We start from the raw sequence: 18,176 nt of genomic DNA on the forward strand, positions 1-18,176 counted from the left end.
TGTTCCCCTGGATTTCTAGGATTACTATAGAATGATGGTAAAGTAATCTCTTGACTCCTACGGAATTTTTGAACCACCATAAGGAGGGCATATTGACAGGGCCTGTAAATCACTTACCCCACGTGCCGATGTTAAGGCTACTAGTAGAACTGTTTTAAGGGTAAGTAACTTAGGTGATAACTCCAGAAAGGGCTCAAAAGGGTGTTTAGTTAGGGCTTCTAAGACTAAATTTAGATCCCAAGGAGGGATTTTTGGGATAACGACCGGTCGAGATCTACTACAAGATTTTATGAATCACGAAACCCATCTGTTTGAGGCAAGATTACAGTTATATAGGGCCCCCAAGGCTGAAACCTGAACTTTAAGGGTGCTGGTTGCTAACCCAAGATGTAATCCTGCTTGCAGAAATTCTAGGATAGGACCCACTGGAGCCACCTCCCCCAATGGTTCACCCAGGAAGTTAAGAAATTTTTTTCCATGTCCTACCATCGATCCTAGAGGTTATGGGTTTTCTGCTTTTCAATAGGGTGGAGATTAAACCCGGTGAGAATCCTTGGCAACTTAGTAACGCCCTCTCAAATTCCAGGCTGCCAGATGGAAGCCCTTCACCTGAGAGCGGGTTACTGGGCCCTGGGTTAGCAGGTCTGGAACCTCTGGCAGAATCCATGGCTCCGTTACCGACATCTGCCTTAGAAGAAGAACCATGGTCTCCTTGGCCAGAATTGATATATGAGGATAATTTTTGCTTGATCCTCTCTGATCTTCCGGATCACAGCTGGAATCATCACTATCGGGGGGAATGCGTAGGCCAGAGAGAACTTCCAGGGTATCAGTAGGGCATCTACTGCGAAAGGATGTTTTCTTGGATTTAAGGAGCAGAACTTTTTGACTTTTTTGCTGTGCGAGTTGGCAAACAAGTTTATTTCTGGTGTGCCCCAGGCTTGGACTATTTGTTGGAATATCTGGGGGTTTAGGGACCATTCGCCCTGTCTTAAGCCTCTGCGACTCAGGAAGTCTGCTTGTGTATTTTCTATGCCCCTGATGTGTAGTGCCGTCAGGGATGACAGGTGTTGTTCTGCCAACTGAAAGAGTAGATTTGATGCTTCCATGAGGCCTTTGGATCTTGTCCCCCCCTGATGATTGATATACGCCACCACTGCTCGATTGTCTGTCAGGATTCGAGTATGGCGACCCCGGAGCAAAGGGAGAAATTGTCTTAGGGCTTTTTCCACTGCCCATAGCTCTTTTTCGTTTGACCCATAGTTTTTTTCTAGTAAGGACCAGGTTCCTTGTACAGAGTGAGACCTCAGGTGAGCCCCCCAACCTGTACCGCTTGCGTCCGCCGTGATGATGTCTTTGACCGGATTTTGCCACTGGACCCCATTGTCAGGTGGTCTTCCACCGTCCACCAAACTAGGGAATCCCTTACGCCCAGGGAGAGACAAAGATTTCCTTCTAAATGCCCTCTTAACAGTCTTTGAGCTGAGAGAACTTCCCACTGTAGTTGTCTTAGGTGGAATTGTGCCCATCCTACTGCCGGTATACACAATGTTAACGAGCCTAGTAGGGACATCGCCTTTCTTAGAGTCATTGCTGGTTGATGTATTGCTGTACTGGCCAGGTTTTTTAACTTGGCTACTTTGTTTTCTGGAAGGAGGCAGAGCTGACGCTCGGAGTCCAGCATTAACCCCAGGAAGGACTGTAGTTTTACTGGTAGCAATCTTGACTTGGGGATATTTATTATCCAACCCAGCTCCATTAGAGTTGATGTTACCACTGATACTTGATGAGTGCAGTGGGACTCTGACCTCCCTATTACAAGGAAATCGTCCAGATATGGGACAATTACTACATCCCGGGACCGGAGGTATGACATTACTTCCACCATTACTTTGGTGAAAACTCTGGGGGCTGTAGACAGGCCGAATGGAAGGGCTGTATATTGGTAATGCTTTACCTGATTCTGAATATAGAGAGCTACTCTCAAGTATTTTCGATATTCCTGATGTATTGGTATATGGTAGTATGCATCTTTTAAGTCTATTACTGCCATGAAGCAGTGTTGGAAGAGAAGTTTTATGGTCGTGTTTATAGACTCCATCTTGAAGGAGTAGTTCTCTATCGATTGGTTGAGCTTCCTTAGATTTATTATAGTTCTCCAAGAGCCATCCGGTTTTTGGATTAAGAAGAGGGGGGAGTAAAATCCGCCTCTTTCTTCCTGAGTCGGGACTTCCTGAAGAACCTTTTTGTGAATGAGTCCCAAGACCTCGGTTTTCAGGGCAGATTGCTCCTGCTGGGACTTTCTTCGGGGAGTTATTATAAAGTTTCGCCTGGGTGGACGGATGAATTTTATTTTTAGGCCGTCTTTGATAATATTCACGACCCAGGTACTGGGGGAGATATTTATCCAGGCCGGAAAGAAGAGGGAGAGTCTTCCTCCCACTTCTGGCGTAATGTCATTGGGGGGGATTTTTTTGCTTTAGGGATATTGGGAAAAACTTTCTTTTATCTCCAGCATGTTCCAGGATCTCTTCTAGTTTTTTCCCAAAAAGAAGTTGGCCGTCACATGGAATGGAGCACAGCTTGTGTTTAGATGGCAAATCCCCCGGACAACCCTTGAGCCAAAGGGCTCTTCTTGCCGCATTGGACAAGCTCACTGCTCTGGCCGTTAGTCTTGCGGAATCTGCAGAAGAGTCTGCCAAGAAAGCTGCTGCTCCTTGCACTAAAGATATATTTGCAAGGATGTTGCTTCTGGGTACTTTGTCCCTTAGCGGATCCTCTATCTGCTGTAGCCAGACCATTAGAGCACGGGCCGTACATGTCCCAGCAATTGCTTGCTTCAGGCCCCCGGCTGAGGCTTCCCAGATATGTCTCAGAAAACCATCTGCTTTTTTATCAAGCAGGTCTTTAAGAACACCCGAGTCTTCTAATGGAAGGGACGATCTTTATAAACATTTGGCTACTGCCCTGTCAATTTTAGGGATCTTCTCCCAGGATTCAGAGTCTTTATCCTCAAAAGGATATCTCCTATTGGATGAAGAAGGTAAAGAACCCATTTTTTCAGGTTTTTTCCACTCCTCCTCAATTAATGCTTTGATTTTTGTATTTACCGGAAACGTGCGTTTCCTTTTCTCTTCTAAGCCACCAAACATGACATCTTCTAGTGACCTAGGTGTATTCTCCTCCTTAAGACCCATAGCAGATCTAACTGCTTTGACTAATTTGTCTACGTCCTCCGTTGGAAAATATGGACGATCTCCTGAATCACTGTCCGAGGAGGAATCTGAAGACTGGATAGAGGGAGAGGAGGTAGAAGGAGTTCGGGATGATTTATGACTCTCCTGTCTCTGAGAGGCATCTGACTCTGTAGACGCCTTACGGCTTTTCCTTCTCGGTTTATTAAGGGTCATTTTCAAGGAGTTTTTTTTATTTCTGCCTGTATTATGGCTTTAAGGCTAGTGGCGAAATTAGGGGTCTCTTCTTGTATGGTTTTATTAATGCAGTCAGCACAGAGATCCTTCTGCCACTGAACTGCATGTGGGTCTTTACAAAGGGCACACACTCGGTTGTTTTCCCGCTAGACTTCCTGGACCCCTAGTGATCAAAACAGAAAAAATGGACCCTGTTACCATAAGGGTGACATTCACGTAGATCACTCACCACCGCCGACAATGAAAGGTACCGATTTTGGAGGCTGGACAGATGCACGTGAAGTGTCCCTCTTGGACGCCGACGAATCTTGCCGGACAAGGCGACCGCTGCTCCTACCACTTGAGAGGCTGCTCCTGGTATGCTGGTGGCTCGGCAAGGCATCTGGCGAGAGCTCCTGCTGTTGCTGCTGCTGTGATGGCGGCGGCTGCTGCTGCTCTTGCTGCCCCACTTCGATAATGAAGTTTCTGGGCACGAGTGTGTCTTCTGTGGTTATCACCCCTTTTATGGGGGATCCACTGCACTCCCCGCCTCCTCCGGTGCCCAATAGTGGCCCCTCCCCTGCTCTGCCGCCGGAGTCCCTATCCACCGGCCAGCGTTTTCTTCGTGGGCGCCGCCATCTTGGATCTGGCGCCCGCCTATGACACACGGGCACGCCCATTCCCAGCGTGCCTTGCGTGTGACGTCCGACCCGGAAGCGGCCGCCGCACGGCAGAGAGAGGAGGGCGGCGTGGCAGCCACGGAAGGAACCTGCCCAGGACCGTGCTGCACCAACGCCCGCTCGGACGCAGAGCCCCAGAGGACCCGCGGACGGCGCCTCCAGACCCCGAGCTCCGACGTACAGGTACTGCCTGTTCTTCTACGCCGGGACGGGAGCTGGGTAAGTGGAACCGCCGTGTTCAGCGCAAGGGTCCCTGTCAGGACAGGAAACCCAACTGAAGCGACAGAGAGGTACCGCCCTTTTATTTTCAGTAGGGTTTCCTGTCCTGACTGGGCGGATCCCCTCTCTCAGGTGTGCCGTCGTGGGGGAAGGGAAAACCCGGTGTGAGTTCCCCCGTATTTTCTATAACTAATATCTATAGCCTTGCTGAAGCGGACAGCTGACTGTTGCAGCACCCAGGTGTGAGTTTTGCCTGGCTGGTTATAGAAAATACAGGGGAACCCATGCCGGGTTTTCTTTCACTTATTTAGTTATAGTGCAGGCGGTGGGGAGGAATACCCCCTATCATCCGCTCCAGCAGTCACTTATTAGCGGCAGCAGGTGTAGGTTGATGGGAGTAATAGTCCCAAAAGCCCCCATCTGCTGTCATTGTTCTGACTTGAATATAACTCATCATTCTATTCTGCTCGCGTCGATCGCCGGCAGAGCAGGGGAGAATGATGAGAGCAGTCTTCAGCACCCAGTGCCGGGGGAACAGCGATTACTGTAGCGCTTCTTTCCCGGAGCCGATGCGTGTCACACGGATGACATCCATGTGTGTTTTCTGTGTGCACGTGTGCGAGACGTTTTCCAGCCCGTGCTGACCGTAAAAAAGGAAATGTCTACGTGTGGGGCACACGGTCCGTGGAAACACACTGACATGTGCACAGACCCCTTCATTTGAATGGGTCTACATTTGTCAGTGTCTCTGGTACGTGTGAATTCTGCGACTACACGTACAGGAGGACACATCGTGTGAAAGAGGCCTTAATGCGCATAAGAAGAAAGCGGTCAGTTTTGCTGCAGGTGGGCAGGGGGAGCCCGTATATTAAGAATACATAGGACTCCAGACTCTCATAGCTTGTGTTGCCCTGCAAGAATTAAAGGGGTGAGCCCAAGATAGATAATCATCTCATATCCTCCTCCAACTGCAGTAAAAAGACATGTGGAACCAAGGCCTCTGTTCTCAAAATAGTTAGTGGATATACGGTTGGGATACCCAATGATCATCCATTTAACGCCTATTATATGGTAAAGTGAACATTCTATTTCATAGGATGGCCTCTAAAAATTGATACAGGAAAGATATAAATTTTTGCACCGTGTTAGCCAGTAGATAGAAAAATATTTAGATTTTAGAGTCCTCAGTGGTTGATACCTTTTAATGGTATTGAAAGCTTGCAATTTATTACCATCTTTTCAGTTAGCCATTAAAAAGGTATCAACCAATGAGGACTCAATATTTCTCTAAAAATTGGGAATTTGGTCAAACAACACCATAATCATAAATAACAGATACTGTTCAAATCAGCTCGTGACTACTGCACTGCATGATCTGCACTATGACACATCTATTTGGCAGCTCTAGGACAATACATGAAATATGTTTTTTTTTTTTTTTATTACTACCTATTAGTCACATGTCCACGCCACATCCAGTCTTTGCTAGTAACAATCATTTTTCAACCCATCAGGCTCCTTTTATTATTTTTTATCTATGTATTTTTATGCCTGTTCTTCATTCCCCTCCAGGTTAGCATGCTTGCTATGATAAGGTTTTTGAAGTTTCCCCAGACACTGGATACTCCGCTCACCTACATATTTTTCTTTTTTTCCCAAATCTCTTTTTAATTAAAACAAAAGAAATAAGATGTCCCAATTGGCTTGCCAACTTTTATAATTTGCATTTTTTGCTTTGGACTCAAACTTATCTCCATTGTGATGCAATATGCATAAAACTTGTGATTTACTATGGATATTTGGCTATGTGTTTGATTCCATCTGCAGGGTTTATCCAATGATATCGACTTTCCATATTACCCATTATCTGTATTATTATAGAGTATATACCCTTGTAGAAATATTGTGCTAGATGTTTGTTATGCAACATCCCATGGTGGATTTATTTTTAATACATATATATATAAAATTTACATTATCTATAAACAATCTACCATATATTATCTGATGAAAATCACTCAACCAGAAATGTTCAAATTTAAAGTAACTGGTTTTAATTTAACAGTAGAAGTGAAGATAAAAAATTACCACAAAAACAAAACACAATTTTGTAATGTACAACAACTTTGAAATATCACAGAAATCTTTTTTCTTCCTCCTGGGTTGATCATTCTCTCATATTACAAGTTCAATTTTTGTCTTCAGTGAATACAGATTTTCAGCTCACTAAGGGATGTCATGACAGTTGCTGCTCATAAAAGTCTATGGAGAAGGGATGGGAGGGAGAAGCAAGGAACTAGAGGCAGACAGACATCCTGCTGCAAGTCCATCAGAAACAACATTTAAGCCACGTTCACACGTTCAGTATTTTACATCAGTATTTGTAAGCCAAAACCAGGAGTGGAACAATCAGAGGAAAAGTATAATAGAAACATATGCACCACTTCTGCAGTAATACTGAGGTAAAAAAAACTCACCAAATACGGATAGCGTGACCGTGGCCTAAATGTTGTTCCTGATAAAGATACTGATGTAAAATACTGACCAAATACTGAAGGTGTGAACGTGGCCTTACACTTTAAATCTGATGCTTTTAACAGAAATTTAAATGACAAAATAATATGTAAATCTCATAGCGTGTGCAGAAGTTCTACCTCCAAAGTTTGCCGAGTTTAGGAATCTTCCTCTGGCACCACACAATACAAATAGTACTGTGATTTTGGCTTATATATACTGTACATTACATAAACACCATAAAATATTTGGGGTGAAGACCCTCATTTGCCTTTCCTCATCTCAGGTATTATTTACCGGTAATTTGCGCTTACCTCAGGAATTGAAGACAAAAATGGTTTAATATAAATATTCGAATCGTGTACTTTCAAATCATGATCACCAAGTCCTCTGGTGACACCAATTGTCGCCATTACACGGGCCTGCATTAAAAAAAATTATTTATGATGCATGTATTAGAATAACTTGCAGGTATATATATTTTAAACCCTTAACAAGAATACAAAATCAATGAGCTAAAGTTTTTAACGTAAAACATCCGTGCCATAAAACATTAATATGAAAAAAACAGTGCGCTGTGTGCATACTCACTCGGCAACCATCTCACTGCTCCCGGAGTCCCTTTTTTAGTGTCCCCCTAAAGACGTAAAACTTGCAAATCTGCCAGCTTTGTGATTATTACTCGGTGCTCAGATTCTGCTCCTGGAGACACTCACCCTGTAAATTATTAAGCCCCCGATTCATCAAATCAACTTCGCCAAATTTGGGTATAAATAGCTTTGAAAAGTAGCAAAATTTTGTGGCGCCTCTTGATTTGTGCAAAAATGTTTGTGCGATTACACTCCAGTTTCTCCAACGTCTGCCAAAATGGGTGGAGCTGAGGCAGGACAGCCATGGAAGCGGGACATCACAGCTAGTTTAATTCATGACAAGCTGTGACATTACCTACAACAGAAATCTCACTCTAGTCCCCAACTGGAGTAAGATTCAGGCATTGTGCATGGAGGCACACACCAATTATCAGACGTTCCAGATTCATGAAGAGGCGTGGTTGACTCCTCATCAAGACAAGCAAGAAAAATCGCCATTGATGAAGCACGGCCCAAGTGTGTTCTTCTTACTACAACATTGCCATACATATGGATATTAACTACCGGGCTCAGTAGGGAACAGGTGCCATTTGGATTTAGGAGCGCTGAGGTTGCGGGAGTTGGATTATGGCGCTTTTCCAGAGCCTGCGAGATATCAGCAATGTGGAAACCCCCTATTATTCATTGATATATGAAGGACCTAAATGGGGACTATTTTTAGTATGAAGAATTAAAGTTCTTATTAGTAACATTTTGGGGTAATTTATTTATTTATTTTTTGTTATATTTTTTAAGGTCAAGTTCTCATCCATCCTGTGCACTATGCTGAGCACTCACATTAGTTTTTCTGCCCAAATCTGCTGAAAACCTAATTCATTCAGCACCACAGAACTCCATCTGGCCTTTGTACTGGCGGTCCAACTTTTTTTTTTTTTTTTTTTAGAGGCACACAAAGGTATAACTGACTGCACTTTTGTGCATGCCTAAACACATGGGACACTGCCGGAAAAAAATGAGTGACTCAACATAGACTGTATGGAGTCCAAAATGACTCCGTCTGACTCATTATTGTGAAAGGTTTTATCAGGAGGGTTCTCTGAATTCTATTACTTGGAGTACAGCACATGTGAACCAAGCCCTTTTCTGATTTTTTAGAGGCAGAATGAATTAATAGTAGTTTATGAATTATTTCAGTTTATTTTTCTTTATGCCATTCCCCATATGATATAAGTGAGAAGACAATGTTATTCTTTGTGTCAGTACAATTACAGAGATACCAGATTAATAAAACATAGTTTTTTAATATTTTGCCACTTTTACACACTAAAAAAAACTTTTTGCAAACAATACATATAATATAGCAAATAAACAGCAATTTGTGAATTGCTTTTGTTTCTTTCGGTGATTAATGAACACATGAATTCCATTATTGCTATACATGTAAAAACATGAGGTTCTTAAAAGGGGACCTGTGAGGTCCCCCATGCCTTCCAACCCAGCAGTCACCTATGTATGAGCAAATTCCCTGCCTAACCAGCCTTGTATAACGTTATTGAGTGAAAACAGCTATCATGTAAACTTCCAGACATGCGCAATGCGTGCCTCTGAAACCGGGAAGCATACACTAGGATTCAGAGACGCAGTAATGCTGCTGGAATGATAGGCGCGCATGCGCGAGATTTGCATGAGCTAGAGAGGACTCCACTCGTGCAAAAAATGCTATCACATCCACAGGAGCCTGATAACATGGAAAGAAAGATGACTAATCTAGGGAAACTAACACCCCATCGACTAGATAAAGCCCTCATTAGCATAGCAAACGAGGACATTATACTTTTTTTTATACCTTGTTTCCACTGAATAATCATACAGGGCTTGTTAGGCAGGGATTTCACTCATACATAGGTGAATGCTGTTGGGTTGGAGGGCATGGGGGACCTGACAGGTTCCGTTTAAAAGAAGAATGGAAGTATTTTTAATACTATAGTTCATTACTTAGGTTATGGCCACCTTTGCTTATTTATCAGAGTTGGCCAGTCTCTTAGGTAAGAAGTGCTGGTGCTTACAAGCAGAGGTAAGTGAACCCGAAGCTAAAAGTTCGGCGTTCATACCGGAGAGTTACTGTCCGGTGCTAAATGGCAAAACATGGACTTCCCCGAAACTCCAGGGGAAAGCCACCGCAATGTCTGGAGTTCCGAGAAAAGTTCATTAGAAAGCCAGAAAGGAAAGCACTTAACAGAAAGAGCCCTCGACGGAAAAAGAGCCCTCAACGGAAGGAGAGCGCGCCGAGCGCGCGCGAGAGAAAAAGAGCGCGGGTGAGAAAAAGAGCGCGGGTGAGAAAAAGAGCGCGGGTGAGAAAAAGAGGACTCCATAAACCAGGAGGAGGTCAAACCAATGTCTTGTCAGGTCAGTATGCAATTGTGTATGCAAGAAAAAAAGAAGGTATAAAACAGCAAAGTAAAAACTGTAGAATTCACACACCGGCATAAAAAAAAAAAAAAAATATATGGTATTAAATTTTGAACACAGAAGCCTATGAGGGATGCACCTCATTGTATTGCATGCATAGTAGGTACGAGTAAGTAAACCTCTCTACGCCAGATGCCATTTTTCTGATATGAACAGGGCCTAACAGCAAATGTTTAAGACAAAAGTAGGAATTTGAGGTTACTTATGTTTAGCATGAAATCAGTTGATGCTACCAAGGAAATCAATTACCTTTTTTCCTTCTCCGTATATTAAAGGAAACTTTAAATCTTCGTCCTCAATTGTCTTGTAAGCCCTATAGGAAGCAATAAGTTAAGAGTTTTTAACTCTTTTATTAAAAGAAAACCGTCAACAATTGCTACTGTTCTTCTAGACATTCCTGATATATCCATACTGGCTCAGAAACTACATGGCAAAGCTGAACGTTTAAGTTTGCAGCCTTGGACAGTCATCTCTGCTCACAATAACTAAATATTTAGTTTTATCATGTTAGACCTCATTCACACATCCGTTTTTCGTGTATGAGCGATGTCAGGGTTTCTCACAGATAGCATTCACACCTATAATAATGAACGGTCCACACAAAATCGCAAAGACATGTCTGTTATTGATCAGAGTGTCAGAACAAAAAAGACAATGCAAATCAAGTAAAAAAATATATATATATATATTTTCATAGACTGCTAGATAGAAGAAGTTGGAGACACTTTTTTTGTTCTTCACATGAGAAAAACTGATAAAAATGTGACCAAACTAATAAAGCTCAGATGACACTGATGAAAATCACTGCTGAAATGTTCAGTTTTTCTCATACGTGAATGAGTGCCAATGAGGCCTTAGGCTAGAGTCACAGAAACGCATGAAAAATTCTCAGTTGTTCATTCATAAAAAAGGAAGGCAAGCAATCATGAACCTTGGACTTTAACAACATGTCCAGAAAACAAAATATCATTTACTGGATGGACACGCATGTAATATATTATTTAGTACATATCTTTATTCTGCCATTAAAAAAAAAATAAAAAAAAAAATTGGTGGTGAATGTCCTATGTGAGTAAATGCAACGATGATTCACATGACTGGGAATAGCGGTCATGACAGAATGATTACCATCAAAGCAAAATATTGATTATGAAAGCAGTCCTATTAAATTGAAAATACATGTCTGCTTTCTTTCACAAACAGCACCACTGTTGTCTACAGGAAGTGCCTGGAACTGCACCTCGTTCTATTCAAGTGAGCCAGGCTGACCTTCGGTGCCAGATTCAGCAGCATATACATAAGTGGTGCAGTTTTTGAAAAAAAAATAAAAAGCAGTCTCTAAATACCATACAATTCCATAGAAGACACCATTACATTTATTGTAAGAGTGGCATTTTATTCTAACATGTACTCCATAAAATTACTGTACATAACTTTCAACAATCAGGATAAATCGTTAACCTCGGGATCTTTGCTCACTAAAATTTCTGAGCAGCTTTCAAGTGACAGTTCCCACATGCTGAGGAGCAAACATTAAAAAGCTCATAAATTCCAGAACCCTGAGCTGACTCCGGCGCTGCAGTCTCCATTGAAGGTTACAGGGTTTCACTTGTCCTTGAGTAAAACTCATCCTGTCTCAATCAAAAATTCTTTGTTCTACAAAGCATTAAAGATAAGTGAAGAAGAGTAAACCAGGTGGATGGGAACGTTGAGCTCCGGGGATGAGCTTTTTAGATTTTAAATATCAGAACAAAACACTAGCCAAGGAGATGTTCATCAATGCCATAGCACTGAGGAATGACAAACACTACTACATATGCATAGCTTATATTAAATATCCTATAGGCTTACAGCTTTATCAAATACAATTACCAATGTACATTAATGATGTGAAATGTAACGTCATAGTTGACTGTCAAGAATAACAGCAGGAGTGGGGATGAGGGGTAACGAAGATCCCACCACAGTTACCACTTCGTCACAGATGACACTGGAGACACCAAGCAGAGTCCACTGCTGTCACCAGTTTGTCAGGAGAACATAAGCCGTTGCCTTCAATTGTCAGAATAATTACGCAATTGGCTGACGAGTGATAGTGAAGGCCGCAGCTGCTTCCACTACTAAGCTGGCCAGTTATTGGAGCGCGGTTTACAGAGCAAGAGGAACAGAGCTATTACATTTTATATAGTTAACCCAGAAGAGTAGCCATAAAATATATACAAAGATGTTACAAAGTGGGAACAAAACAATACAATATACACAATTACATAAAATAAAAAGGAATAATGAAAGAAAAGTACTAAACCTAATGTCATGGAAATGACCCAGAGCTTAGCTGAGGGAATCACTCAGATTGGGAAAATGGTATCCTCCCAGAGAGCATATGTCTTCTAGAATGAACAAAGAGATGATGAGTTCACATGGGGGCCGCTTGTAGGATGTGCTAGGTCCTTCAGAAATCCATAATATCTCCAACTTACAGGATATGTTCGTTCATGGAGGTCCCCAGTGATGTGATACTGTCGTCATTTTTCTTATCGCGCTTTTATTTATCTATAGAGATGAAACATGGCCTGGATAGCACGATCCATTTGACTGTATTACATTGAAGGGGTTAAAATGGCCTTACATTAATGTTAGCGAATGTATTATGTCCGTCCCTTCGCTACGACACTGAAAATATATCTCCCATAAATATCGGATTGAGGCAAAACCACAATACTCCTAACTGATCACTGGCTCCAAAATGTCTGAGAAGATACTTTCACTAGTAGGAAGCGCTATGACTGGGAAAGGTTCTTCTCCGCCTCAGTGTAAACAGATCTCAGACTTGTTGTCTTCTTCCCAGCCAGCTGTAATTATCTGGTCACTGCAGGAGGCCCCTATTTCAATGGAAGTTGAAGTGTTAATACTCTTTATTTTCCCTAGTTTTTGCCAGCTGTAATTAATCCCATATCTACTATATAATTGTCTAAGGGTCACTTCCGTCTTTCTGTCACGGAAATCCCAAGTCGCTGATTGGTCGCGGCAAAACAGCCACGACCAATCAGCGACGGGCAGTCCGGCGGCAAAATGGCCGCTCCTTCCTCCCCGCAGTCAGTGCCCGCTCCACAATCCCCTCCAGTCAGCGCTCACCTCACACAGGGTTAATGGCAGCGTTAACGGACCGCGTTATGCCGCGGTGTAACGCACTCCGTTAACGCTATTAACCCTGTGTGACCAACTTTTTACTATTGATGCTGCCTATGCTACGTGGGCTGTGCAATATACTACGTGGCTGTGCTATATACTACGTGGCTGTGCTACATACGTGGGCTGTGCTATATACTACGTGGCTGTGCAATATACTACGTGGCTGTGCTAATGTACTACGTGGCTGTGCTATTTACTACGTGGGCCTTTATATACTATGTGGCTGTGCTATATACTACGTGGCCGGCCGCGAACAATCAGCGACAGGCGCAGTCAGGCCGAGAATTGGCGTGGGATTTGAACCACGCTTCGCTAATTGGTCGCGGTTGGCCGAATCCCGTGTATTCAATGTATTATTCTAAAATCTTCATAAATAAACTACATACATATTCTAGAATACCCGATGCGTTAGAATCGGGCTACCATCTAGTATTCAATAAGAGGGGGACATGTCCCCTCCCTGGAGAGGTCTGTATCGATTTTCATTTTTATTTACAACAGTGACATTAATAAAATACAAAAATTTTAGGATGTGACTTAAAATATAGTCCCAAACTATGGACTTTACTACTCAGTCGCTACAGACTTTAGTTTCTAAAGGTATTGACATTCTTTGTATTGTTTTTTTCTGTTACTTGCTTATCCTTAACACGCACACCAGCGCTCTCTGCAATATCGCTTACAACCTCCCTTCACTTAAAAAGGCTACCGTAATTTGTGTGTCATTAGTTAACATTACTAAACAATGGATATTAAGATCATTTCCTCTCAGAAAGGAAAAACCAAGCGATTCCTTACCAACTGGAACTACTGACACATACCACAGTATGGTTCATCTAAACCAGACTATTGCTGCACATCATACTTAAATCCTATTGGTTTTCTTCCCATTCACTTGTAATTCCCGATTTAAAAGGAATCAGTCCCAACATTATCAGAGAGAAGCATAATGTAGAGGCTAAGACCCTGACTGCAGTAATGAGTCGCTTACTGGGAGGCTGCTTGCAGTAGTTTTCATAAAAACACCATTTTATCAGCAGGAGATTATCACCAAAGGATTAATAAACCTGCTGCAATGTAGTCCTCCATATTTTTGAGTTCTCATAGAATCATAGATTGTTAAAGTTGGAAGGGACCTCCAGGGTTATCGTGTCCAACCCCGAGCTCAAAGCAGGATTCACTGTATTCTGTATGACCCTGCCACCTACCACTAATTGGCAGCTTTCTGCTTATGCACAGGAAGCGGCCAGTGGTATGGGTGAAGGTATACAGAGCTCAGCATTTAGAGAACTGGTAGATCTGCAGGAGATAAATAGTACCCATTATGAAGGCTATCAACATTTTTTTCTTAAGATTGAATGCAAAAAAATTACTTATGCTTATTTTTATTGCACACTGCAAGTGCCTCATTTCCAAAACTGAAAAAACCATAAGGGATAGGGTGAACTATATAGACTTGTGTCTACTTTGAACCTTTAGGCTATGTGCACACGTTCAGGATTTCTTGCAGAAAATTCCTGAGAAAAACCTGAAATTTTCTGCAAGAAATCTGCATGCGTTTTTTTGCACGTTTTTACCGCGTTTTTGGTGTGTTTTTCTGGACATTTCCCAATGCATTTTATAGTGGGAAATCCGCAAAAAACCCTGCAAAATTAATGAACATGCTGCGTTTTTTACTGCAATGCGTTTTTTTTCGCGGAAAAAAACGCATCATGTGCACAAAAATTGCCGAATTCATTCTAAATGATGGGATGCATATTGTGTGCTGTTTTTTTTGCGGTTTTATAGCGTTTTTATTGTGAAAAAACAGCAAAAAATCAGCAACGTGTGCACACAGCCTAAAGCTATGTGCACACGTTGCGGAATCGTGTGCGGATTTTTTTGCACCGGTTTTGCAAACTCCGCAGGTGAAACGCACTGCGTTTTACCTGCGGATTTACGGTGGAATTCTTGCGGGTTTTGTGCGGATTCCACCTGTGGTTTGACACCTGCGGATTCCTATCGAGGAGCAGGTGTAAACCGCTGTGGAATCCGCACAAAGAATTGACATGCTGTGGAAAATACAACGCAGCGTTTCCGTGCGGTATTTTCCTCAGCATGGGCACAGCGGATTTGGTTTTCCATATGTTTACATGGTACTGTACAACGCATGGAAAACAGCTGAGAATCCGCAGCGCCCAATCCACTGCGGATTCGCAGCAAAATCCGAAACGTGTGCACATAGCCTAACCCCTTAACAACCAGAGCTATTTCAGTTTTTGAATTTCAGGCCACAGGGTGGCGCTCATAGCAATCTGGCAATGACAACCATGGAGGTCTGCTGCAGACCTCTGGTTGTCATGCCGACCCATTGGTGACCCGCGATTATGTGACAGGTTATCGATGGGCAGGACTTATGACGCGCTTCCAGTAAGCGCGAATTAAATGCCGCTGTCAGAGATTGGCATTTAACTAGTTAACAGTAGTGGGTGGATCACAATTCCACCCGCGGCTGTTTTGGGCACATGTTAGCTGTACAGATCAGCTGTAATGTGCCCGGAAAACAGGGGAAGTCCGACGTGGGTGTACTATTACGCTCAACGTTGGAATGGGGTTTTAAAGAGCTCCCAAGTGTTTTATTGCCTATCCCGGACATTGACGGTTCAATTACCGGATGCTTATCCAGCAATAAAATCTTCACCATAGTACAGTTTTCAGTATCATTAAGGGTGCATTTACATTAGCAGATTATAAGGAATGAGCATTTCTATCGACCGCCACCAATCACCTGCCAACTGAGTAAAACACTCGTTAGTCGGGTAAAATACATTTTTTTTTACATTTTTTAAAAATCATAGTTCTTGGCAGCACAACAAGACATGACCTGCCAAGAACAATGACATTACATGTACACAGAACGATTATAGTGTGAACATTCAAGTGCAGCCCAGTAAGTGATACATCGCTGGAATCAGGCTCTCTCGCCACATGTTATGGTGCTCTTAAGATTTTATGGTAAAAACATGCTGCCAAATTCCCATTAAGGTTAATTTTAGAGAAATGTTAGAATTTTTTTTTTAAAGGGGTTGACCAGGCTTGGGGCAGAATTGTAAATCCTCATTGTGCACATTGTCAGGATTCTACGGTGCTAGCGCTGGGAGCGAGTGGTCATGTGACCACAAGTATGAAACTTATGTACTTCCAGTCACACAGTGACTGCAGACTGTTGGACCCCAAGCTTGGATGAGGAAGAACATACAAAATCCAAATACAGATGTTGCCTATGGCTGAACTGTCCCATGACTTCAGAGCAAAATGTTTTTGTGGTAATTTGTTGTTGTTGCAGGACATTGGGTTATGTAATATTTATAAGAAAAAAATCTAAACATACTGCAAATTAGTGAGAGTGCCTGCCGAAGAAAATGCACTAATTGTTTCGGTCAACACTTCTAAAGATCCAAGATCTTCCTGTAACCTAGCATTAAAGAGAAGGCCTCTTGAAGCTCGTCGACTTGTCCAAGCAACTTCATTGCTTTCACTACGCAGGTCCAAATGGTTAACCAGCTCCAGAGCTCTGATATTAATTCAGTTTGGCAACAGTAGGTCATTCCTGAGTGAAGCAAGAGTTATGAAGCATGTTGGCTCCCTAATGTATAAAAAAAGGTAAGCTGTTTAGAAAAACAAAAAAGTTACCCATTGGCGAATAAAAATGATCACACTTTACAGTATACAGTTGTAAGAAGGGATCAGAAAGAGATCCTATATTGTTTACTTGAAGTGGATAAAATCTGCTGTGATCTTGCGATGGACACAGTTGCGCAGCTTCTCATAGTTACAGTACAGTATATAGACTCCCTTGATGGTCTGCTCCTTGCCATCCCCTCTGATGCTCCCATGTAGGTTTTTATGTTGTGCTTGGAACAGCATTTGACCTCTCCCTATCTAATGACCATGGGCAAAGGATTTTCTTCTTGTCTCATAAGTCGCCAATTTGCTTCAGGTGCCAGGGATTTGATTACAAAATCCTCTGTAGGTGGCATCAGGCCCACTCCAGTCTGCATAGGTTACAGCCATCTACTTTTTGCAGAAGCTGGAAAGGAAGAAGATATCATGCTTACTTTATCCTTATGTCTTTCTGGGATGATGTCCTAAGGATCATCTCCTCTCTCGTGGGTTCCAAATGCACCCTGACCTGAAATTACTACTCCTGCACCTTAGTGATATCCCCATCCAAAAAGTACAAACCATCCTTGTTAGGTCACCTGATCAATACAGTTCGCTCCTACATTGTTCTAACAATGAAACACAAGTAATCTACCTGAGCATTTGGTTTTTCAAAATGAATGATAATGGAAGACTTTATGCCCTTATCCTGCAATATAAACGATTCTTTCAGAAAGTTCAGAATTTACTTGATAGCCTTTCAGGACCCTGCCAAATATCACCTTTAAACATCCTAGGATTTTAGGTTCTAGCTAGCATGTTTCCATCAGTGGCGTAACAATTGTGGTCACAATTGGGCCCTTGTGGTTGATGGGCCTGCCGACACCAGCGAAACTTCAACTGGACTTGTGTCCTCGGACTCACATTCAGGTGAAGTGTATTGCAACACACAGACCCTCCAGGTCCGTGCTCTGCAATACCTGCTGCCAGCCAATCAGAGGCCAGAAGCGGAAGTCAGTGTGCACGTGACTGGGGGTGCATGGTAATGATGTCATGCGCTCCCGTCGCTTGCTAGCTTAAGTCAGCTGCCGACTTCAGAAGAGGGCGCCACACACCGGGAGAGCAAAGGGAACGGGGAGTACATTTTTTTTTCTCTCTATGCATTAAAGAACAGCGACAGAATGGTAGACATATATACCAGGAAGGGGAATACATATACACATACTAGGATATATACCAGGATGGGACCCAGGATAACAGTATGGGGCCAGGGTTAGGGACATATATACCAGGACGGGGGAGATATATAGGATGGGCTAAGGATGGGGCACATATATACCAGGAAGGAGCCCAAGATGGGGAACATTACTACATAATGGGGAAGGGGGTGCAACTCATATGTTTTATAAGATTTAGAACATGTGCCCATAAACTGACCAAGATGCAAGGCAGATCCAAAT

General features: G+C 42.7%; 1 protein-coding gene across 1 annotated transcript in view; it reads right to left on the bottom strand.

Annotated features, from left to right (window-relative positions):
• The window catches only part of PPM1H (protein phosphatase, Mg2+/Mn2+ dependent 1H), a 192,737-nt gene that overhangs the window by 39,724 nt on the left and 134,837 nt on the right, over window positions 1–18,176 (bottom strand). The window contains exons 7-8 of the mRNA XM_077265502.1: window positions 10,132–10,195; window positions 7,138–7,245 (exon numbers count right to left, since the gene is read on the bottom strand). Of these exons, the coding sequence (XP_077121617.1) occupies window positions 7,138–7,245; window positions 10,132–10,195 (172 nt within the window). The remainder of the gene's footprint in view (window positions 1–7,137; window positions 7,246–10,131; window positions 10,196–18,176) is intronic.

The sequence above is a fragment of the Ranitomeya variabilis genome, chromosome 5 (assembly GCF_051348905.1).
Source record: "Ranitomeya variabilis isolate aRanVar5 chromosome 5, aRanVar5.hap1, whole genome shotgun sequence".
Taxonomy (NCBI): Eukaryota; Metazoa; Chordata; class Amphibia; order Anura; family Dendrobatidae; genus Ranitomeya; species Ranitomeya variabilis.